The 23,149-nt window shown below is 41.8% G+C and overlaps 1 protein-coding gene across 6 annotated transcripts; it reads left to right on the top strand.

Annotated features, from left to right (window-relative positions):
- Positions 1 to 183: 183 nt before the first annotated feature.
- MDH1B (malate dehydrogenase 1B) lies at positions 184 to 22,022 on the top strand. 6 transcript variants are annotated; one of them, XM_070421959.1, is made up of 13 exons: positions 184 to 248; positions 4,265 to 4,377; positions 10,253 to 10,387; positions 10,589 to 10,731; positions 11,280 to 11,776; positions 12,429 to 12,570; positions 13,911 to 14,074; positions 15,475 to 15,614; positions 16,133 to 16,184; positions 17,723 to 17,785; positions 19,572 to 19,646; positions 20,871 to 20,936; positions 21,730 to 22,022. In XM_070421959.1, exons 1-13 carry the CDS (start codon positions 227 to 229, stop codon positions 21,756 to 21,758), a joined length of 1,641 nt encoding a protein of 546 aa, XP_070278060.1. In that variant the 5' UTR covers positions 184 to 226; the 3' UTR covers positions 21,759 to 22,022. The 6 variants fall into 6 exon arrangements, 5 of the variants coding, with proteins under 5 accessions (XP_070278060.1, XP_070278058.1, XP_070278059.1 ...); XM_070421957.1 differs by having other exon boundaries at positions 10,589 to 10,761; XM_070421958.1 differs by having other exon boundaries at positions 10,589 to 10,761; positions 21,055 to 22,022.
- The last annotated feature ends 1,127 nt before the right edge of the window (positions 22,023 to 23,149 follow it).

The raw sequence follows: 23,149 nt of genomic DNA, 5'->3' as shown, positions 1-23,149 counted from the left end.
AGCTTAACAAAGGAAATGACTAGTGTTCTTAGCTTCAATGATGGGTATGGGAGAGATCGCAGAGCTTTATAGGCTACGTATGATCGCGTACTCCAACAGTTAATCTTCGCTGCGGGGCGCCAGACCCCGCGTTCAGCTACAGAGTGCGCCTGCGCCGCGTCCTTGGCAGCGTGGTTGCCGGGAAACTGCGGAGTCGCGTTGTCTGCCCCGGGACCAAAGCTTCACCATGGCCAAATTCGTGCTTGCGGGTGAGTGATTCCCGTGTAAGCCCGCAGATCACTGAAAACACCAACAACTGCTGGCTTCCTATAGCCGCTTGGCAGTGATCTTCTTAACTGGCTTCTGTTTTAGCAACTCCAGCCTCCATATGGACCACCCCAGGCTTTCTGGTACAGGCACTCAAGGATGTTGATTGGGCAGTGACCCTGTGCAAAGCACTGCAGGACACTGGACATATAGGACGAAGGGGTAGGGGTAGGGGGCACGTCCTTGCCTTTGAGAAACGTTCAGTTTCATGGTGTACAGAAGCATGTGAACAAGTAATTTTGACACAATGTGATCAGTGCACAGGGCTCTGGGGGTTGTTACAGGAGCTGATGTGTGAAAGTTTGACATAGGGAGGCCATTCCAGATTAAGGCAAAGAGGCTAAGAGCCTCATGGCCTAATGGACGATCTGGATATGGAGGAAGTGACTGGACCTGGGGCTAGAAGGGGAGCTGCAACCAGATCTTCAAGTGCACCAAGCAAAGGTGTTTGAACTGTACCTTAAAAGCAGTAGGGAGCCGCTGAAAAACTTAGCAGGAGAGTATCCTTAATGGGCTTTTATTTTAGGTAGCCCATCTTGTCAGCAATGGAGGGGAAGGATAGGAAGTGATGACTGGCATCCAGAAAAGCACTAAAGAGTCTTTTGCTACAACATGCTATTGTACCTGCCTCCTCCTCTTCTCAACAAGACTCTTAAAAGAGTAGACTGCTCTTCTACTTCTAGGTCCTCCTTCCACTCAATCTGGCTTCTACATCTGCCTCCTTTCCGAAATGGCCCTCACAGAATCACCAGTGATTTGAGAGAAGCTGTCCAGTTCTCATATTTGGCCTCTTTGATGTACTAACACAGTTGGCACCTCCCATCTACCTGAAAATCTATTTTCTTTGCTTCTTTATTTATTCAGAAGGATATATTTGAGCACCGACAGAGTGTATGCAGGAAAGACAGTGGTAAACAAATGTACAAAGAATGCAGCGGCAGGGCAGGGTTTGATAGGAGCAGTGGCCCTGGCAGAGGACCTTGCTTAGTCAGGCCAGGGAGCTCCCTAGAGGCAGTGACTTTTAAGCAGGGACCTGAAAGGGACCTACCAGCAGAGAAGAGGTAAGAAGGAAAAGAGCAGTTTAGGCATGGGTAGTAGGAAGTGGGGTTGAAATGAGGAGAACTAGCTTGATGAGAGTATACAATAAATAGAAAATTAAAATAGATTTAGTGGGATTGGAGCAAAGGGAACAAAGAAAGGAGTATCATAGCCTAAGGCCAGAGTTAGTGATGTAGATTCTTGTGAGCCGTGTTCAATATTTTAAACTTTATCTGAAGTACATGGAAGGTTTTTGGAGGGGAAGAACATAGTTAAATTTTCATTTTATGTGAGTGTTATCTCTGCAGTGTGGGAAGAGAAAGACTGGATGCCAAGAGCCCAGTCAGCTGCTATAGTTTTGTAAGGAGATAATGTTGGCTTGACCTAGGCTGGTAGGAAACAGAAATGGAAAGATGTGAGTAGATTGGAGAGATGTTAGGAAGGCAGAAGCCATAGAATTAGTTGTCTAATTTGGTGGAGGGAGTCAAGTAAGGGAGAAGAAAGAGTTAAAATTATTCCTAAGCAGTGCTGCAACCACATCTTCTGGTAGATGAGTTATTGAAAAAGAACAGGCTTAATACTCTGGATACTCTTAGATAACTTGATAGATGGACATAAAGAATATATGAGAAGGAGCAGATTTAGTGAAGGAGTGGTAACAAAATCCATCATAGATATGCTGAGTGTCTATGGGACATTAAGAAGGAGATGAAAGAATACAGAAGGGTATAGGTAAACTGAATAAGGAGATAGGTCTGAATTGGAAATACAGATTGCTCCTTGAACCCAAAAGAGTGGAGGAGATTGGCCAGGAAGAATGTGCAGGATATGAAGAGAAGAAGCCTTGCATAATGTTTACCTTTTAATGTATTGATAAAGGAATAAGAACCTACAGTGTAGAATGAGAAGTGACCAGACAAGTAGAAAGAAATCCTGGAGAATGCCCAAGCAGAGTGGGTGCTTCAAAATGTTAGCAGTGGGCCAAATGCTGCCAACAGTCAACAAAGGTCACTAAAAATATGTTTATTGAATTTAGTGACATGGAGGTCCTGGTGACCTTCTAGAGCAGTGGTTCTCAACCTGTGGGTCGCGACCCCTTTGGAGGTCGAACGACCCTTTCACAGGGGTTGCCTAAGACCATCGGAAAACACATATATAATTACATATTGTTTTTGTGATTAATCATTATGCTTTAATTATGTTCAATTTGTAACAATGAAATTGGGGATCACCACAACATAAGGAACTGTATTAAAGGGTCGCGGCATTAAGAAGGTTGAGAACCACTGTTCTAGAGAATGATAGGGAAAGCCAGATTGCTGTGGGAAGAGAAATAAATGGAAGTAAAGAACTGGGAATGGCAAGTGTAGAGAACTCTTTTATTAATAATAAAAAGAAGAAAGTGTTAATAGAAAAGGTCAAGCGGAAGACAATAGTTATGGGGGGCATGGACTTTTTGTTTTTTAGTACAGGAGAAACAAATATAATGAGTATATTTAAATATGAAGAAAAAGTTTCATTAGAAACAGAGATAAGATTCTAGAAAGAAACTTAGCAGAATCTATGAACATTCTGAAGGCAGAAGAAGGTAGTATTCAGAGCATGTGTGGTAAGATGAGACCCAAACAGGAGGTAGGGTCCCTCTTCCATTGAATAGAAGAAAGAAAGGATGCATCCAAATGCAGAGGGGCTGGTACCTGTGATGGCAGGAGATTGGGGTCTTTCCCAAATGATGCCTTGTTCTATGACTTGGCTTTGTTTTTGTAAAGTAGAGAGCAAGGTTATCTATTGTTTTCTGATGGTCCAGAAAAAATGTTGGAGATAAGGAAGAGATTTGAAGGAAGTGGACAAAGTCTGGAACAGCAGTTGTGGAGAAAAGAAGAGAATGCTGTAAGGGATTTGAGGGCCAGCTGAGGGTGATGGCCATGAATGTAATGGCACCTCTAGGCTTGGTTCTGCCATGTTTCTCCAGGGGTATCTAGCAGGTGGGACATAGGCCTAGGAAAGACAGGTAATTTGGTTCATCCAGAGCGATGGGCTTTTATCAGGTGTATTTGCCAGAGCACAGTGGGTCAAATTGGCCAGAGAGTGGTTTGGATTCATGAACGATGGATTTGAACAAGACAGGGAGGCTAATAAATAGGGGGAGGTTGAGAGGGATTGATAACTTAGAAGTCTCCATGAGGTCAAAGAACTGGTAATTGTGGTAGATGGGGAAGCATGCTATAGAGAGACTTTTGCATGTGGCCCCTGCCTATCAGACAGCCAATCCCATGCACATTGGTGGCTTTAACTTCCTGTGTGTTGATGGCTACATCATAAGCCCTTAAATAGAGCTTGCACTTCAGACTTACACATGCAGCTGCCTGCTGCTCACATCCACTTAGATGTATGACAGATCCCTCCAACTGCACTTAGCAATAAACTTATCACCTGTGATTTCTCTCTGCTAAGCTCAGGATCATCTACTCAAGCCAGAAAGTAGAAGTTACCCCAGACTCTCCTCTCTTCCTCAGCTTCTCCTCCCCCCAATACTCCTGCCACATACATCAAATCCACATGCGATTCTACCACTACTCCTCACTTCACACTTTGCTTTTCATAGCTACTAATGAATAGTTCATTGTTAATAGTTCATGTTTAATTAGTAGCATGTAAGCCTCTTAGAGGAAGTGAGATCTAACATAGTACTGGAGGAGAGTGAATATTCAATAGTCTTTTTTTCCTTTCCACGTTTTATTACTTTAAGATTCTGACCGTTTTACCAATATAGTAAAAATCAAAAGTTTATGTGGTGGCAATTTATACTATAACTATGTTACAAAATGTAACTACATGATTAATTAGATAACATATACTTAAAACTGCATGATAATTTCTGTATGACAAAAGAAGGCATTGCTAATTTGAACTCTTTTAGGTAGAGCAGATGACCCATATTATGCTAAAGCAGAAATCCTGGCAGACTATTTACAAAAGAATCTTCCTGATTTTCATGTATTTAAAATTACCCAACATCCTGATGTTTGGGAGGTAAGAAGCCTTTACAATTTATTAAACTTACACATGCACAAAAATGTTTCTAATTTGATTAACATTAGCTAGTATATCAGATAGGCTTCCAGCAATGAATGTTCGTGTACTACTGATATTTTACCACTAATAAAATAAGTCCCCACTTATCAGCCTCAAAGCATTATTTTTTCCTAATACCAATTAGAACACATGAGGCCCTAACAAATAAGAATCCAAGTAACTTTTATTGCACGTCTTAACTCTTCATTCACCTTCATATTGATTTCTAATGGCATGAGGTGCTTGTTTATTGAAATACCCTTCTTTGGGATTGGGTTTCCCCAGAAACAGACTGAGATGAAGATTTAGGTGAAGGAATTTCCTTTATTGGGGGGTGCTCTTGGGAACAACATCCTGGGAAGGAATGAGGGCAGCAGCATTGGGCAATGGAAGAAGTTGAATTGCCATCCAGCTGCAACAAAGGGCTCAGCCAGTCATACAGGGGACTCTGAAGCTGGGTTAGCCTTTCAGAGACACCCCCAAAATAGGCACGGAGGCCGGGCTTTTGTACTCACCCAGCTAACAGTCACTGGATGCCAGCTGCCCAGGGAAGGCGTTTAACTTAAGGCAAGAGAAATTCCTTCAGCTAAAGCCAGTTCCTGGAAGGAGACTGGGCACTGAGCAGTCAGCAGCCAACACTCCCGGTGGCTGAGGGGCTGAGGGCCTGGGTCGTGACTGAGGGACTGAGGGCCTGGGTCGTGAAGGGGCAATCTGGACTGCAATGACAGGACCCGCCACAGTGCACCCGTTGTGCCTTTTGGGTCCGCATGCTCTGTGTAATAGGTTCACACCATCTGGGAACAGCTTGTCCAAGATTCTGGTTGGCCTCTCTCCTAGGAAAACTTTACAAGAAGGTTAGTCACATGAACTATAGTCTCCACTACCCATCATTTCAGGGCTGCAACTAACACTCATCACCTCTCTTCTCTATTGTCCATTCTAGAGTCCCCTTACTCTCTGCTGGGCTAAGTGACTTGTTAGGTGTGGTGACCTATACCTGTATCTGTGCACCCTTGTCTCCATTTCTTTTATAGGATGCAACTGTGCACTTGTCCACTTGTTGTCAAAATTGAGCAAGACAGTACCAAACATGCCCCCGTAAATCATCTAGACAACAAATATTCTCTTCTGCCCACATTGGGTGATAGCTGCCCTACATGTTTCTGATCATCAGGGCCAATTATTCCCTCCAGGATGGTAACTCCTTCCCTTGCCTGCTGGTCTCTTTGGCAAAGAAACTCAAAGTGACCCAGTGGCATCCGCAGCCTAAAGCTTAATGGGAGTCTTCCTGATAGAAGCAACCCCTACCCTGGGATTTAGAACCTGCAGATCCACAGAGTCTAGGGCAAGTGACTGGAAGTGATGGTAAGCAGGGTCACTCTTCATTTCATCCCTTGGTTCCTGAATTTATTCATTCTAACTATTGGGGCAAAACACTATGTCGATTTATGATATTTATTGCCTCCTGAAAGATGGTGCCCCATCCTTGCAAGGCATCAGTCCCACACTGGCGCCTGTGCCTTCCCTCTATCGGGCAGCTAGGTGGTGTTTTACATGATAGGGCCAGTGAATCCCTTGGTTATGTGCCCAACCCCACACATCCTTTACACTAACGTGTGTCCCTTAGTTTGAAGTGGTCCCATGTTGACAGGTTAAAATATTGTGAAAGCTCTTGAACAGGGTACTGGGCAAAGCCCTACAGGCAGAAAAGACAGTTCTTTACCCAGAATATATGTTGATTCAAGTCAAGATGAATCACTGTCATGTCCAGGGTGGGAGGGGGTCCAATTATAATCAACTTCCCACCAAGGGGCTGGTTAGTGAGTTCGAGGGATAATGCCACTCTGAGGAGGTCAGCATTGGTCTCTGTTGCTGCATATTGGACATTTAGTAGCAGCAATAGTTGCATCAGCTCTGGTGAGTGGCAGCTTGATCTCTAGAGTCATTGCATAATCTCTACCTCTTCATGAGCCCACGTGCTTTCAGCTGTCTAAGTTATCTTCCTGCTGGGTTGTTTAGTGCTTCTTTCTTTCTTTTTGCTAATCCTCACCCAAGGATATATTTCCATTGATTTTTAGAGAGAGTGGAAGAGAGAAGGAAAGACAGAGAGAATTATCGATGTGAGAGAAACACATCGATTGGTTGCCTCCTGCACAAGCCCCAGCCAGTGCCTGGGCTGGGGAGGAGCCTACAATCCAGGTACGTGTCCTTGACTGGAATCGAACCTGGGTCTCTTTGGTCCACAGGCCGATGCTCTATCCACTGAGCCAAACTGGCTAGAAATATATATATATATATATTGATATCAGAGAGGAAAGGAAAGGGAGAGAGATTTCAGAGAGGAAGGGAAAGGGAGAGAGATAGAAACATCAATAACGAGAGAGAATCATTGATTGGCTGCTTCCTACACACACCCTCCTTACTGGGGATCCAGCCCGCAACCCAGGCATGTGCCCTTGACCAGAATCAAACCCAAACCCTTCAGTCTGCAGGCCGATGCTCTATCCACTGAGCAAAACTGGCTAGGGCTACTGTTTCTTTCACAATAAATACTCTCTGGTAGGTACTGCTCCCTAGCCTCTTGTTTCAAGAGTCTATCGTCCCAATGGCCTGGAGTCCAGCTCTATAACAGCATGTCCTTTAAAGACCTGGCCTAGAATGGACAGCCACCCAGGGCTTCCCAGCAATACTGAGAACCCTTTCATCAGCGCATTTCTTGTCACTTTGTGAATGTATTGCCCCAAGGGCCTTCTAGAGTACACAGTTGACTAATGGGTTTCCAGAATTCTATAGTAGCATATCCACTCCTGCATGACCATTTTTCTAAGCCTTTTAATCCCTTCCATTGTTTTCCAAGGCAGTTCTGGCATTTCATTGGTAATCATCACCTTCCCCAATCTTAGGAGAATCATCCCAGCAATGTGTTATCACTCTCTTCCAAGGTCTTTGCCAGGGTGTACACTCTTGAATTGCAGAAGAGTGATTAATATTGATAAATTCTCCCTTGTCCAACTTTATGTCCCACTCTTGATTCAGCATCCTCAGGGGCCAGTCCCATACATATTCTCTCATCTCTTGCCAGGATATCAACACGCCCTGGATGCTGAAGGTCCTTTTGGGTAGAGTCCCTTATTCCATAGACTCAGCACTTCATTGGGAAGGCTGTGGTGTAAAATAGAGGGCCCTGGGAGAATCTTCACAGCAGCACTGTTTGCTTTAAGGTGGGATAAAAGCAGAGAGATTTCAACATCAGAAGGGAAATTTGTTTCTAAGATTTTATGTGTTAAGGTAGCATCATTGCACATGCCTCCAGAGACAAGAATGCTCCTATGTACTTTACCCATAAGAATGTTGTTGTCTATTCTACTCAGCTCTTGTCATTGGAAGACCTGATCTACACAAACCAAATAATGATTTAATATGTTTCTAATAAATATTATCAGAAATCCCTGTGTAATTTTTAGCTCATTAATTTAATCTGAGCAATATACACTATACTTACAGATGTGGAAAGCAATATCAAATTTTTCAATATTGAAAATTCCTTACGACTGGAAATATCTCAGATAGAAGAATAAGGGGGAAATCCGTTAAACTTTTTAAAAATAAGTTGAGTTGGAACACTTGGCTTATCTTTAACATAAACATCCGATTGTTAGAGGAGGAGCCAAGATGGCGGTGTAGGTAAACACCGGAGACCGCTGCCGCAAACAACCATTTCAAAAATACAACTAAAAGACTGAACGGACATCACCCAGAACCACAGGAAGGCTGGCTGAAGAGAGACTCTACAACTAGAAGGAAAGAGAACAGCAAATCGAGGCTCAGAGGCGGCGCAGTGTGGAAAATACAAAGGTACCGAGGTGCGCGCGCAAAGCGGGCTGGTGGCTGAGGGCGTGGTTGTCGTTTTCTGTCGGGAGTGAGTCTCAGACTCTGGGCTCCAGATCCGGGCGAGTCTCTAGGGACCCAGACTCAAACGGGAGAAGCGGGATTATCCGGCATCAGTTGGAACTTGAGGGCAGCTTTCTCTCCGAGGTTTGCAGCGGCTGCCGGGGTTCTGAGAAGCAGAGCCTCTGGGAACGGGACTGAGCGTGGCCATAACTGCTCCCTCCGCCCGCCCTGTTGATCCCGCCCCGCCCAAAGCCTGCGCACAGCCATTTGCCGATCGCCTCAGGCAAAGGCTGGATTAGCACCTCCCCAGAAGGCAGACGTTTTCCATACAGCTGATTCCTATAGCCAGTCGGCCTGGGGGTCAAATCCCTCTAGTGTTAACTACAACAATTAAGGCTTGGCTAGAACAAGACTGCGCACAGAGACCACAAGGGGGTGCACCAAGAAAGCATAAAAGATGCGGAGACAAAAAAACATGACAGAAATGGAGGATATGGAGCTAAGAATCGCAATTTTGAGGGCTTGCCATAAATTTGTGCAGAGCCTCACGAAAACTAATGAGACCCTCGATGCTACGATAAAGAAATTAGAAAGTAAGCATACACGGACTGAAATAAAGAATATTATACCCAATAGCAGACCAGAGGAGTACAATAATCAAACCAAAGATTCGACAAAAAACACCCAATTGGAAAAGCAAAATGAAAAAAGAATCCGAAAGTGTGAAGATAGTGTAAGGAGCCTCTGGGACAGCTTTAAGTGGTCTAATATCAGAGTCATTGGAGTGCCAGAAGATGAGAGACAGCAAGATATTGAAAACCTATTTCAAGAAATAATGGCAGAAAACTTCCCCCACCTGGAGAAAGAAATGGACTTACAGGTCCAAGAAGCGCAGAGAACCCCAAACAAAAGGAATCCAAAGAGGACCACACCAAGACACATCATCATTAAAATGCCAAGAGCAAAAGACAAAGAGAAAATCTTAAAAGCAGCAAGAGAAAGAGGCTCAATTACCTACAAGGGAATACCCATACGACTGTCAGCTGATTTCTCAACAGAAACTTTGCAGGCCAGAAGGGAATGGCAAGAAATATTCAAAGTGCTGAATACCAAGAACCTACAACCAAGATTACTTTATCCAGCAAAGCTATCATTCAGAATTGAAGGTCAGATAAAGAGCTTCACAGATAAGGAAAAGCTAAAGGAGTTCATCACCGCCAAACCAGTATTATATGAAATGCTGAAAGGTATCCTTTAAGAAGAGGAAGAAGAAGAAAAAGGTAAAGATACAAACTATGAACAACAAACATGCATCTATCAACAAATGAATCTAAGAATCAAGTGAATAAATAACCTGATGTACAGAATGAACTGGTGATTATAATAGAATCAGGGACATAGAAAGGGAATAGACTGACTATTCTTGGGGGAAAAAGGGGTGTGGGAGATGCGGGAAGTGACTGGACAAAAATCATGCACCTATGGATGAACACAGTGGGTGGGGAGTGAGGGTGGAGGGTGGGGTGGGAGCTGGAAGGAGGGGAGTTATGGGGGGAAAAAAGAGGAACAAATGTAATAATCTGAACAATAAAGATTTAATTAAAAAAAAAAAAAAAAAAAAAAAAAACAAAAACAAAAAAACAAACAAACAAAAAAAAACAAACATAAACATCCCAGGTCTCCTCAGCAAAGAGAGCAACTTCCTGTGCCTTTACTTTGTCAGTGGATTTGAAGAATATTATTTCTTATTTGCTTAATTTGTTATTTAACTATCACTATTTTTTATATTTACATTTGAACTAATGTAAATTTTATGCTATCTAAATTTTATGTATATTCAGTAATGGCACAAAAAAAGCCAGTATTTTAGTGTTTGAATTCTAAAGTATTGAATTCTGAGGTCTATTTAATGTGTGACTGCACTTGGAATATCATTCAATAGGAGTGGCTGAGAGATGTGTGTGAAAAGAATAAATGGAGCCACAAAAGTTCCCCCATCATCTGGAGGGAGCTGCTGGATCGCGGAGGCAAGGGCTTGCTTCTGGGAGGGTATAATGAGTTCCTGGAGCATGCCCAGGTATGTAAGTTAAGTTGATTTATCTGTTTAAAACATTATCATCTTTCACATTGTTTCATTTTTCCAACGTCTTGCTTTCTAAAAGTCTCCTCTTAGCTCTCTTTTTACTCCCTTCTGGCTTTACACAAGAACTTTCCAATAGAGCCATTATCCACTAATTGTCTTTTCTCGGGGACTGACTTTTTCTTTTGCCATGTTTAGCTTTACTACGATGTCACCTCTAGCATGACGACTGAGCTGATGAAGGCAATTGCTCAGGAGAACCTGGAGGCTCATATACAAAAGGAGCTGGAGAAAGAATCCCTGAAAGACCTCATTGACCCCTTGCAGGTCTGGATCACCAGGTGGGACAGTCAAAGCCCAGGATTCACAAGGTTGGCTGTTTATATTTGAAAGGAGGAGGGTGTGGGATTAACTCCATGATAGAAGATCTGAATGTCAAGTTTGAGGTGTGTGTGTGTGTGTGTTTCTATTTCTCTCTCCCTTCCCCCTCTGAAATCAATACAAATCCTATATAATAAAAGGCTAATATGCAAATCAACCGAATGGCAGGATGACTGGTCGCTATGATGCACACTGACCACCAGGGGCAGACACTCAACACAGGAGCTGCCCCCTGGTGGTCAGTGTGCTCCCACAGGGGGAGCGCTGCTCAGCCAGAAGCTTGGCTCAGGATGTACGACTACAAGCAGGCCTAAGCTGTCAGTTGGACATCCCCCAAGGGCTCCCAGACTGAGGGTGCAGGCTGGGCTGAGGGATCTGCCCCCTCACCCCCCCGCCGAGTGCACAAATTTCATGCACCCGGCTTCTATATATTATTTTTTTTTTAAAGAATAAAAGTTTAAAAGGGACAAAAGCTTTAACCATTGCTAATCCTGCTTTGCACTGTTAGTGCGTCTGCCCCTGCCTGCTACAGCCTCATCCCCATCCTGACCAGCGGGGAGGTGTTCGGAACGCACACGCAAATCAGCATAGCTCTGTTTGACAACAAGCAGGCGGAAAAAACCCTCCAGAACCTCGCCCTGAATGCGCAGGACCTGGTGTCGCCCGTGCTGCGCAGCGTCTCCATCTGCACCAGTATGGAGGACGCCTTCCGCCAGGCCCACGTGGTCATCATCCTGGACGACTCCAGGACCAAGGAGGTGTACACAGTGGAGGAATGCCTCCGCAGCAGGGTGCCTCTGTGCAGGCTCTACGGCTACCTGATCGAGAAGAACGCTCGCGACTCGGTCCGAGTCATCGTGGCAGGAAAAACCTTTGTCAACCTGAAAACGTTGTTGCTCATGAGATACGCCCCGAGCATCGCGCACAATATTGTCGCCGTGGCGCTGGGGGTGGAAGGGCAGGCCAAAGCGGCGGTGGCCAGGAAGATGAAAACATCCCCCTCATGTGAGTGAACTCCTGTCTCTCTGCTTGTGTTTCTAAGCAAGTATGATTTCAAAGCAGCTGGGAAGAAGCCCGTACCCTCTAGGAACCCTTCAGGAGTCTGGGGTAGGAAGTGCGAAGCCCATTCAAAGAACTTCTTAGTGTGTGATCTGACCACTGTGCAAACATGTTTTTTGAACTGGCTTTCGTGACCACCTCACCTTGCCCATCATTATATAATAAGGTTTATACTTTGCAAGTAATACTTTGAAACCTAATATTCCATTTTTTTCCCCCGTGACAACAGTTAAAAAGGTCACCAATGTTTTAAAAAAATAATTTTTAAAACAGTTCTCTAAGGTAAGCAGGTTAATGAAGTCAGGACCAAGGCGAGCGGTACAGTTTTCAGCAGCAGAATCTTCAGGGGGCATGCCAGGATTCCTGGATTTCAGTTGTATGCCCACACCATTCATAGAGCACGAGTAAGACTTGCCAAACCCTGACTAAGGAGATGATTGAGCCACATGATTTGCACCATTTTAGGCAGCATAAACTTTGATCTATTTTATAGCAAAAGGTCCAATCCTAAAACAAGCACACAGAAAAAAATAGGCATCAGGCAATTTTGTAGACTGAAGTTCATTATTAGGTTAATTTTTATTTCTTTTCTTCACAGACATCAAAGATGTGATAATTTGGGGTAATATTAGTGGAAATTGCTACGTTGATCTGAGAAAAGCCAAGATTTACAAATATGAGAGTGCTATTTGGGGACCTCCTCACTTTTCTCGCCCTGTGTTAAGCTTGGTTTTTGATAGGTACTGTCTATTTTTAAGTGGCGTATCCTAACAGTGTTGAATAAATGTTCAATAGTTGTTGTAATCTTTTAAACCATCTTGGAAATCTTTGGGCAAAAATAACTTGACTGTTCACACTCATCTTTGTTTACGCTCTCTATTGAAGAGAAATAGAAAGTTCCGTAAGATTTCAACTAGTCAATTCCCACCCCCAATTTATTTAGTTTTGAAATTACAAATTTTTACATTTCAGATTATCTTTAAAGTGGCTCACATATCCCATTAAAGTTATCTCTAAAGCAAGGTATGTAATGTGAGTCTCATTTACTATAAAGGCAGAGATGTGTATCCAGGTTGAAATCAGTCGGCCAGTTTCAAGAACAAGGGATCAAGTTGGTGAGCAGGCCCAGGCCCGCTGGGTGTGCTGTCCCAGAGAGGCAGAGCGCAGAAGCAGTGAGGAGCACAGTCCCTAGGGCCAAGACACCTGAGCTGAAATTCTCACCCAGCCAATTATGAGCTGTGTGACTTTAGAGAAGTTACTTAACCTCTCTATTCCTCAGAGTCTTCATCTACAGAGTGGAAGTGGTAATACAGTAAGGGCCTTGCAGGGTCATTGGGAAGATTACATGGGTTAATATTGCCGGTAAAGCCCTTCGAACTGTGCCCACCACAGTCAACCCTATCATTGTGCTCAGGCAGAGGACAGAAAGGGGGAGGAGAGCCTTTGAAGCATTTTGTAACACTTGGCAGCACTTTCCTTTCCAATGGCCCTCCTTCCCTTTCCTTCCCTTCCTCAGACCCTAGAAATCATACTCTCGGAGTAGGGTCCTCTGCATTTGTTGCCTGGGTAGGGGCAGTGTCTAATGGAACTGCAGCACGATGGATTCGCAGGGGCAGCCATTTAGTGGTTGCTCTAGTCCAGCTGGACTATTCGCCGCCTTGAGACCTCAGATTATAAAGCCAAAGTTATCTCTCTAGTTCTCAGTGTGAATAATTCAACGTTTTATGATGTTATTTTATTTAAAATGAATACCACCCATTCCAAGATAATATCTACACAGGATAAAGTCTTCGTCATGAAAGTAACTGTTCTTGTAGCCTTTGACCTCTTTTCTGTGTTTCATATTTGTATTATCATGTGTTTCGTTTGAAACTTTGGGATTCCTTTCTGCTCTATCTCATTACTTTTCAATCGACTTTTTATGGGATGGAAGACGCTTAAAGAAAGGACAAAGGAAGTTGTATCTCTCTTTTGTGGAGATGATTTTTTTTTTTTGTACTCAGATTCATTGACCTAGGGAGTAGTCTTTTTTTTTCCACTTCTCCCTTCATTGAAAAATTGTTTCTTTCTTTTCTTATAGTGAGTGGATAAACAGAGAATTTGTGACAACTCTTGAAGATTTGACTGCCACAGGAAAACAATTTGGAGGCATGTTAGCTGCACACAGTATAGCCACTACATTGAAATACTGGTACCATGGCTCACCGTATGGGGAAATCGTGTCCTTAGGAGTATTGAGTGAAGGTAAGCCTGGGTCTTTCATATCTTGTAATATTGAAAAACCTCCATGTATACCTCGTACTCCCACTTCTGTGTCCCACCTATTATCTGTTAACATGATCATTAAGCTGTCTAGGTTTTCACAATTTCATAATTGTGTTCCTTGTCTTTCTTGACAGTTATTAGTGGAACCACCATCCTCCCCGTTCTTCCTGTGACTACTATGCAGTTCAAGGAAATCTTCCCCAAAGCCCCCAAGTCAGATTAATCTCTGTCTTTTGTATTCACATAGCATTGTCTTCCTCCATCAGAAAGCATATTACATCCCGCCTTTATCCAGGGTGTGGTTAGATTCATATGTTCCCTCCATTAGAGCGTGTACCCCCTGCAGACAGAGCTTTGCCTGGGTCTCCTTCATGGGTGGGTGAATCTTGTTCAATTGCAGTTACGATGTATGAACATCCCCTTTGTGTGAATTCAAATCAGTATATTACCTTCTTAGTGAGATCGGAATTTTAAATTTTACCTTTATTTGTAGAAACTTTAATTAATCGCTATAGGAATTCATCAATAAACAATGCAATATTGGGGAAAAGGAACTTGTGGTCATTGCTCCCTGAAACTATATAGGTAAATCCTCATATGTTGCTCACCCATAAAGCTATCTATCCCTTTACAGAGAAAACAAATAGAGAGTGAACAGAGAACCCGGGACACCCATTGAGGAAGTTTTTTTAGATCCTAGTTTCTTGACTATCTGCATTTATTTTGCTCTTGTGGCAATATTTTTGATGACTAGATTGGCAAGCATAATTTTTTTATTTGACCAAGGCGCAGAAGAGGTGGGGCAATTTTATTTGAATGTTGCTCACTTAGTAACAGGTATTGTCAATCTTTTTGTCTGGAGCACATCCAGACTGGGAACCAGGAGCTCAGAGGAAATCAGCAACATTCCTGCTCCCTCTTGTTCCCTTCCTAGTCCTCATGCCTGACCTATATGACTGCCATAGTCCCCTGGAAGAGCAGGAGACCAGATTGGACAAGGCCTGGGGCTCCTGGGCTACCGAGGGGCACAAGGTAAAGCCTTGGGAAGTAGACAAAAGGAACCCACACCAGGTGGAGAAGAAAGGCTGCATCAGCCCTCCAGGCAGAGGCAGGGAGTCTGACCCCAGCACAGAGGGATAAAGAAGAAGGAACAGGGGTGCTCCCTTCCAAGAGAGAGACTGAAGTGGGGACGGCCAGAACCTGGACAGGTGGCCAATCAATACTCCTAGAGAGTTTCACCTCGCCCTGGGGAGGAATGACCAGAGGTTTAGTTCCACCGTTATCATTAAAACCATGTATAATGTCCGCTCCACAATACTTAGTAGGCAAGACTTATTTTCCTGAGTGTTTTTGCTTTGCTTTGCGTTTGCTCACCGCAGGCCAGTTTGGCATTCCTGAAGGGATCGTCTTTTCTATGCCTGCGAAATTTGAGAATGGGACTTGGGTGGTTCTCACAGATCTCAAAGATATCGAAATAAGTGAACAAACAATGGCCAGAATGACAAGTGATCTGATGCAGGTAAGGTCAGAGTAGATACAAGGCAACTGACTTTGATAATGATCTTAAACCGATTCTCTGAGGCCAAGGCATACCTTTGTTTTCTTTGGGTTCAACTTGAATCTTATTTTGAAAAACAATAAGGAACCAACACAAGTTTGAAAAAAATCAGCAGACCAACTTTACTCATTTGGTTACATAATTTCTGGTATGTTAAAAATACTTGGTTATTTAAAAAATCAAATCAGCCAAAACCAGTTTGGCTCAGTGGATGGAGCTTCAGCCTGTGGACTGGGGGGTCCCGGGTTCGGTTCCGGTCAGGGGCATGTGCCTTGGTTGCGGGCACATCCCCAGTGGGAGATGTGCGGGAGGCGACTGATTGATGTTTCTCTCTCATCGGTGTTTCTAGCTCTCTATCTCTCTTCCTTCCTCTCTGTAAAAAATCAATAAAATATATTTTTTTAAAAATCAAAGTGTTTTTCTATTAAATAATGATTAATAATACTGGTCATTTAATTCATTGTAAAATTTTTCAACAGGAGAAACTTGTTGCACTTGGAGATTTGTTATACTTTCACCCATATCAACCAGGTAATCTTTTAGATGTGATGTCCTATTGGGACAATAAAAGAGTGTTAAAATATTTGTTAAAACTGAATCACTATTTAATATAGATAAATAAAATCCTTATATTATCACCTTTAAACTCAATTATTGACAAAATAAACTGCCATGTTTACTATGTCCTTTGAAATAAAACATCTCCTAAGAATGCTAAAGAAATCACATCTTAAAAACACTAAGACCATATAACTTTTGTATATACCCCACGAATTAGTTTCCTCAGGGTGCCATTACAAATTACAATAAATTATTGGCTTAAAACAACAACTTTATTCTCTCAATGTATGGTTGTGTGATTCGCAAAGGTGGTCAGTTAGCTGAAGTGGGAACCTAGATGCATGATTGTAGTAAGTCTTGAAATATTGTAGTGTACTGCCACCCCTGCAATTAGAATAAAAATAACACTATACTGCATTCCAATATAGTATATATTCCAATATACTCATTCCAATAAAATTCTGAATATTTTCATGATGACCTTATTTGGAATAGCAAGTTATTTCCCAAAAGTTTTTATTTTTCTATTTTTTCTCATATTTCTCTTGTTTTCTGGCACCCTAAATGGATGTTCAGGTAATTTGGTCATTGGCATTGATCATGAGAATGGAAAATGAGTAGTTTTGTTATGTTACTTACCATTTAGGAAGGAAGGAGGTGAATCAAAGAAGTTGAGAATAATTGCAAGAAAGCAATGAAGTGATCTATAGGGGTCTAGATTAGATAAAGAAGGAAGTAATAAGTATAAATTAAAAGCTGCAGGCAGGGGTGATATTGAAAATATTTAACAAGTATGGTATAGATTTCAACCAATTAAAACAGTTGCTGCCTCTCAGAATGGATTAACTGGTAAAAACGAACAAACAACAACAACAAAAAATCTGGCTGGGAACAGGATTGCCCTTGGTTCAGATCATCTAGAGGAGAGAGAGTTTAGTGAGGTTAAAGGTCAAAGTACTGGAAGTGAGAGTAAAGACAGGGAGCCTGCAAGGAAAAGATTACAGCAGAGGGTGGGTTTTGGAAAGTCAAGTCTCCAGGAGTGTCCAAACCAAATGAAGCTCAGAGGCAGCACAGAAACAGAGGGTGCAGGCACAAAAGTCTGAGGAGCCGTAGGTTTTCCTGCATTTGACAGGCCTCTAAAACTATAAATTCCTTTCATGATAATGTCCATGGAGCAGTCATTCTAAATTTGACTCCATTGACTGATAGTTAGTCCTAAATTTCCCACAATACCTGAATTATAGTGGATTTTCTGAAAGAAAATGACCTGATAATATGCTGAATTTTTATTAACAAAGGTCAAGGTGCATATGGAGTTGATTGATCTTGACTCTGTCAACATTGGACCTTGCCCAAAACACGGTTCCGGAGATTCCAAGATCGGGGCATTGAAAATAATCAGAACTTTGCGAGTTAGGGCATTTCTGCTTATTTACATATCAGTGAGATGATTCATGTGTGAGAATTGTTTAAACTTTTCAGTTAATACTTAATTTTCTGACTCTTAGAACATGAAAGGGCTGCCTTAACTACCACAGATGACAATGAGGAAAATCAGGAATATGCAGATGGTAGGTATATCAATTGGAAAAAATAAATGCCCTTTTCATCTGAGACTTGACACTACATTTCAAAGGAATTTGATTACCTGTTAGCTGTATAATGGGAGTTGAGTCCTATATCACCCTCATCTTATACTCAAATATAAGATCATATTTGAAATCTGTTAAAATCTTTGAAGGAAATTACCAGATATTCGCTGAGCACCTTCTATGTGCCGGTCACTGTGAAAGATGCTGAGGGACACAGTAAGGGAGTTATGGCCACACAAACACATCTGGGGGAAAGAAGCCATGAGGATATGAAAAGGTAAATGCCAAGATGCACAATGAATTAAATAGCTCAATAAAACTAAAGTCAAGACAGGCCAAAAGGAAAGAAAAAAATATATATATCTACATATATATATGATAAGTAATCTAGAAAGGAGAGGAAAGATTCTTATACTGTATGGAGAAAATTTAATATCTTGAAATCTAGTTGTATCTAAGATAACTAAAGATAGTCAAATGGGCACTTATTCAGACACTGTGTAGTTCATTCACACAAGATGAAAAAATTCTAGTGATCTACTATACAACAATGTGTGTGCAGTTAACTTACTGTACCCTTGAAATGTTGTTGAACAGGAATATTTCATGTTAACACACACACACACACACACACACACACACACACACACACTGTGTTAGGTGCTAGGCTCATAAACATAAATCAAACATTGTTCTTGACCTTAAAGTGTTCACCATCTAGCATGGGAAATAGCAAAACTACCTTATTGAGAAGTGTTATAATAGAGGCCCAGTGTATAATGGGTCCCCACAGGGGATCTCCTGACATAGACTGGGAGTGTTATGAAAGGCTTTTAGGAAGAGACATAATGGGAGCTCTGAGTCCAGAAGAATGAGTAGGAATTACTCATGTAATTTAGTACAACGGAGGTGTGCAAGTGGAGAGTTGCTTGGAAAGAGGATGTATCCCCACCAGAGGGAAAAAGATGGGCAAAGGAGACATTTCAGTGATCAAGGCATGAAATACGAACCTGAGATAGTATAGAACTGTATTCAGAAGACAGTACATAGGGTAGCTGAGCAAGAGCAGAGGATCCAGAAAGGATAAGTAGAGCTGGGAACGGTAGGTAAGGGGCATCCGCTATTTGGTTGAATAGATGGTTGGGAGCTCAGCAATATGGTTTGTGGGTGACGGGACAAAGCATACAATTGACGGGGTCAAGCTTAGAAGTCGAACCTGCTTGATCATGGGCCTTCTAGAGGATTTTAGGTTCTTAGACCCTCTAATAGATGATAATATTATACAGACTAAAGAACTTGAGTGGTGATAAAGTGGAGATAGTGGGGTTGATTTCAGGTTGGTTTGGGGGCTATTTGTTGAAGGAGCATTAGAATAAAATATAATATTATACTTCCCATATTGTGGGTTAGGTGGGTTGTGAAAATATTTAGTGGGTCATGAGAATCAATTTAATAACTAGCATTTTTTCTTGAACTAGAATAAAATTGATAATAAAAGGATAAGGAGACCAGAATTTTTTCCAATGAACTAGAATTAAATAAAAAGAAAAGGATGAGTAGAAAAGATGAGAAAAAGGTAAGAAGTTTGGAAAAGGGTAAATATTGTAACTTTTCATTTCATTGTATGTGCATAAGTGCATGTATGGGACTGTAATGTAAAATGCATTTTTTACTGTAAGTCATGTTCAACCAAGTTTGAAAACACTGCGTTAAAACAGCGCACAGGTTGTTAGTTATATTCTAAACCCAGTATGTTTTTTACTAGATTTGTTTTCAGAATATAAAATTGACATTCCTGATCTAACACACGAGGAAGGGAAAGATCAAGTTATGCCAGATGGTAAGTCAATCTTATTAGACGCAATCTCTGTACCGGAGTCCTGGGTCATGTTGCTCATTCTGAGAGTCTGATATTGTGGTCAGAGAACATAGTCCAGCAACCAAAGTCATTCGTAAATAACTCCGTTTCTCTTTTTATACTTTGAAAACACTTTGTAGGAGGGATAAAAATGTCCACAATTTAAAAACAAACAAACTGAAGCTGCTTCCAGGTCATACTTACCTCAAACTCTCCCCAAATACTCTCACCTCAGCTTCAACCCCTCATGTTCACCCGTCTTACCTTTCCCTTTTCTTCTTTGTTCTTCATTACAAAGCCCCAAATCACCGACATGGCAAGTCAGGATCCTCCTCAGAAGGTGTGTGAGAGGAAGAGATGGAGAGGTCAAGATAGAATTCTCTCTTTTTTAAAAAATATTTTTCTATTGATTTCAGAGAGGAAGGGAGAGATCAAAACATCAATGATGAGAGAGAATCACCAGTCAGCTGCCTCCTGAAGGCCCCACACTGGGGACCGAGCCCGCAACCCCAGCATGTGCCCTGATGGGGAATCGAACCCTGACATCCTGGTTCATAGGTCGACGCTCAACCACAGAGCCATGCAGGTTGGGCTAGAATTCTTTTTAGCAGGAAAATCTAGGAATCACTCTCTTCCCTTCTGTGTGTGTGTGTGTGTGTGTGTGTGTGTATGAATATACACATATGCAAAGTATGTATTTGTAAATATATATAAATATTTGTAAATTTTATGTAAATATTTGTATTTACAAAATACTTGTTAATATTTATGTAGTTAAAATTATGTAGATTATATATTTGCTAAATCTGCCTATACAAATCATATCTCGAAAAAATAATAATAATCTAGACTGTTTCAGTTTTTGCCACTTCTTTCCCTGGTTTCTGTATGGGAGGAGCTGGCGAACACTGAGCCATTGCCCAGGGGTTTCTGCTGTAAGACCAGGGCTACCGAGGGAGTTTGGCGGAAAGGTGCTGCACTGAGCTGCTGGGCTAGACACCTGCTTGCTCATATTCCCCACGGGCCATGGATGAGCCACTGTCATGGGTTGAAACTCCATATAAAAGTGACCTAGTAGCTCACACACTCCAAAGAGAGGAACTGGACTAGAAGGAACAAGAGAGGATAAAATGAGAATAACTGCAAAAAAAATCAATGTGCCTTAAATGCTAAAACTCTCTTCTTTCAATTCTCTATTTACCACAGTGAATGATTTAGATCTGACTCCTAAAACCAACTCGGAAAACCCATTCAGTCAAGAGCTCACAAATGGTAGGTGGTAGACAAACTATTCATTCGTCTCTTCTTATTCCAGAAATGGAACTGGGTGTAAGAGATCCTGTCCCTGTGATATGGTTCTTTTTTAACCCTCCCCATCACATATCCCCAGGGACCAGCATTGCTGACTTATAGAACCTGAGTTCCTGCTTTTATGACCAGGATTATGACCAGGACAACCAAATCCTTCCCACAGAATGGAAAGGAAAGGGACACAGAAGCATCTGCGAGTCCAGATTGAGCTGTCCTGCTACTTTATGAACACCAAGTTGATGTCAATTTCTTTGTGACTGACCAACCAGGATATTCACTCATGCCTCCAGACTTTTATTTGAATATCCAATGAAATGAACAAATCTATTGCACCTTCCATTCTGAGAATGAAGAGTACAATGGGCTTAGAGTGGGGCTAACTGGGGAATTAGAATTCTTGAACAGCAGAGAAGCAGGACCAGGAGAGGAAATGGAACTGACAGTATAGCTGCAAACAAAATTCAGACTGACAAGCAAAGGAGCCAAGAGAGACTGTACATAGAAATAGACTGAAGTCAGCAAAGAGGCCAGAATTTAATTTTCTTATATGAAAATATCTAATGATGGCCTACAGCTCAATTTAACCTCATAGGAACCCCCTCACACACACCTCCCTCAGCTGTTGAATCAAATTGAATACAGAAATCCAGAAAACAGAAGGGAAGGGGAACAAGAGAAAAGCTAATAAAAACAAATGTTACTAATGTATTTTTAAAATTGTTACATCTTTTCCTTTTTTTTTTCCTTTTTACAGACTTTGAAAACATATCTATGGAACAGTAACAGATCAAATTAGACCAACTATAAAAGTAACTGGCATTGTAATAAACATAGGAAGACCCATATGTCTGTACTTAGGAAAGAATAATAGATTTACTTCAGTCTTAGATAATATTATGCCAGACAATTAAATGACAGTGATAACACACACACACATCAGAATTCAATTATTCTGTGTACCCACTCATATAGTTATTATTAATTTCTCATAAATACTTTGGTGTCCATTGTTATTTTTTGAACTACAATAAAATAATGTGTCACTCATTGTGTCCCTGCCTGTACATCCTTCCGAGAGAACCTGCTTCCTCCTGCAGGTGGTACCTAAAATATGGGCCTGGAGGGCCATATTTGCTCAGATTTTCTTATTGTGTTGGCCTCAACGGATTGGGCCAGGATAGACACACCTTCTTCAAGGAGAACCAATCAGATTCCTTCTTACTCTTAAAAAAAAAAAAAAGGACCTAAGAAAAATGGATGAGAAAGTTGGTGTGTGAGTGATGGGAATGGTAGTGAACTAGAGAAGACCACTAAGTTCTGCCTGCGAGGCCTGCCGAACTGGCCAATTCAGCACCCCCATAAGGCCTGGTGTGCATTGGATTTGCTTGGTTTAATGATCTTTACAATAAATCACAGTTTGACTTTAGCTTAGATTGAATAGGTTTCTGTTTTGTGACACTAGATGTGGCCTCGATTTTGAAAGGAAAGGATAATAATTATTTTTTTAAATATATTTTATTGATTTTTTTTTTTTTTTTACAGAGAGGAAGGGAGAGAGAGAGTTAGAAACATCGATGAGAGAGAAACATCAATCAGCTGCCTCCTGCACACTCCCTACTGGGTATGTTCCTGCAACCAAGGTATATGCCCTTGACCGGAATCGAACCTGGGACCCTTGAGTTCGCAGGCCAATGCTCTATCCACTGAGCCAAACCGGTAGGGCAGGATAATATTCTTACAATATAATTGCATGGCATGGTTTAAGTAAAAATTACAGTAAAATTAAAGCAGTAGTAGTCAAACCAATATGCTCATGGATTTTTTAAACTAATGGAACCCTTTACAAATGCCAATGAGGACATTTTGAAAGCCCGTGAGTCCTGTAGAAACTGCTGATGTCTGAGCTTTCTATGTTGTTTGAAAAAGGTCTTAAGATACACCTTACTTTCTGAAACTTCAGTGCTGCTTCTGACTATCATGATTCCAAACCATGACTTACATTTGCTTGTTTTTAAAGTCAGCACTTCATTGGCTGTTATTGTGAAGAAATCCTAAGGTCTGTCTGTGTTGGAGACTTTGGTTGGTGTTTTGTGCCCTAATCCTATTTCCCCTACCTCTCCCTGTGGGGACCTCAACCAAAGGAGAGTGAGCACAGGAACAAGAACTGGGTGGGA

Source organism: Myotis yumanensis, unplaced genomic scaffold (genome assembly GCF_028538775.1).
Source record: "Myotis yumanensis isolate MYYU_CA2020_CCGP unplaced genomic scaffold, mMyoYum1.0.hap1 SCAF_8, whole genome shotgun sequence".
NCBI classification, from domain to species: Eukaryota; Metazoa; Chordata; class Mammalia; order Chiroptera; family Vespertilionidae; genus Myotis; species Myotis yumanensis.
Note: the sequence above shows the minus strand (reverse complement) of the source record. Positions and strands in the feature narration are given on the sequence as shown.

What these genes read in the sequence shown, in the direction of transcription:
- MDH1B (XM_070421957.1), top strand. Translation starts at nt 227, where the DNA reads ATGGCCAAATTCGTGCTTGCGG. An exon ending in AACATCCTGATGTTTGGGAG is followed by an intron (nt 4,378 to 10,252) that starts GTAAGAAGCCTT and finishes ATCATTCAATAG; the next exon opens with GAGTGGCTGAGAGATGTGTG. An exon ending in CTTTCACCCATATCAACCAG is followed by an intron (nt 16,185 to 17,722) that starts GTAATCTTTTAG and finishes TCTGACTCTTAG; the next exon opens with AACATGAAAGGGCTGCCTTA.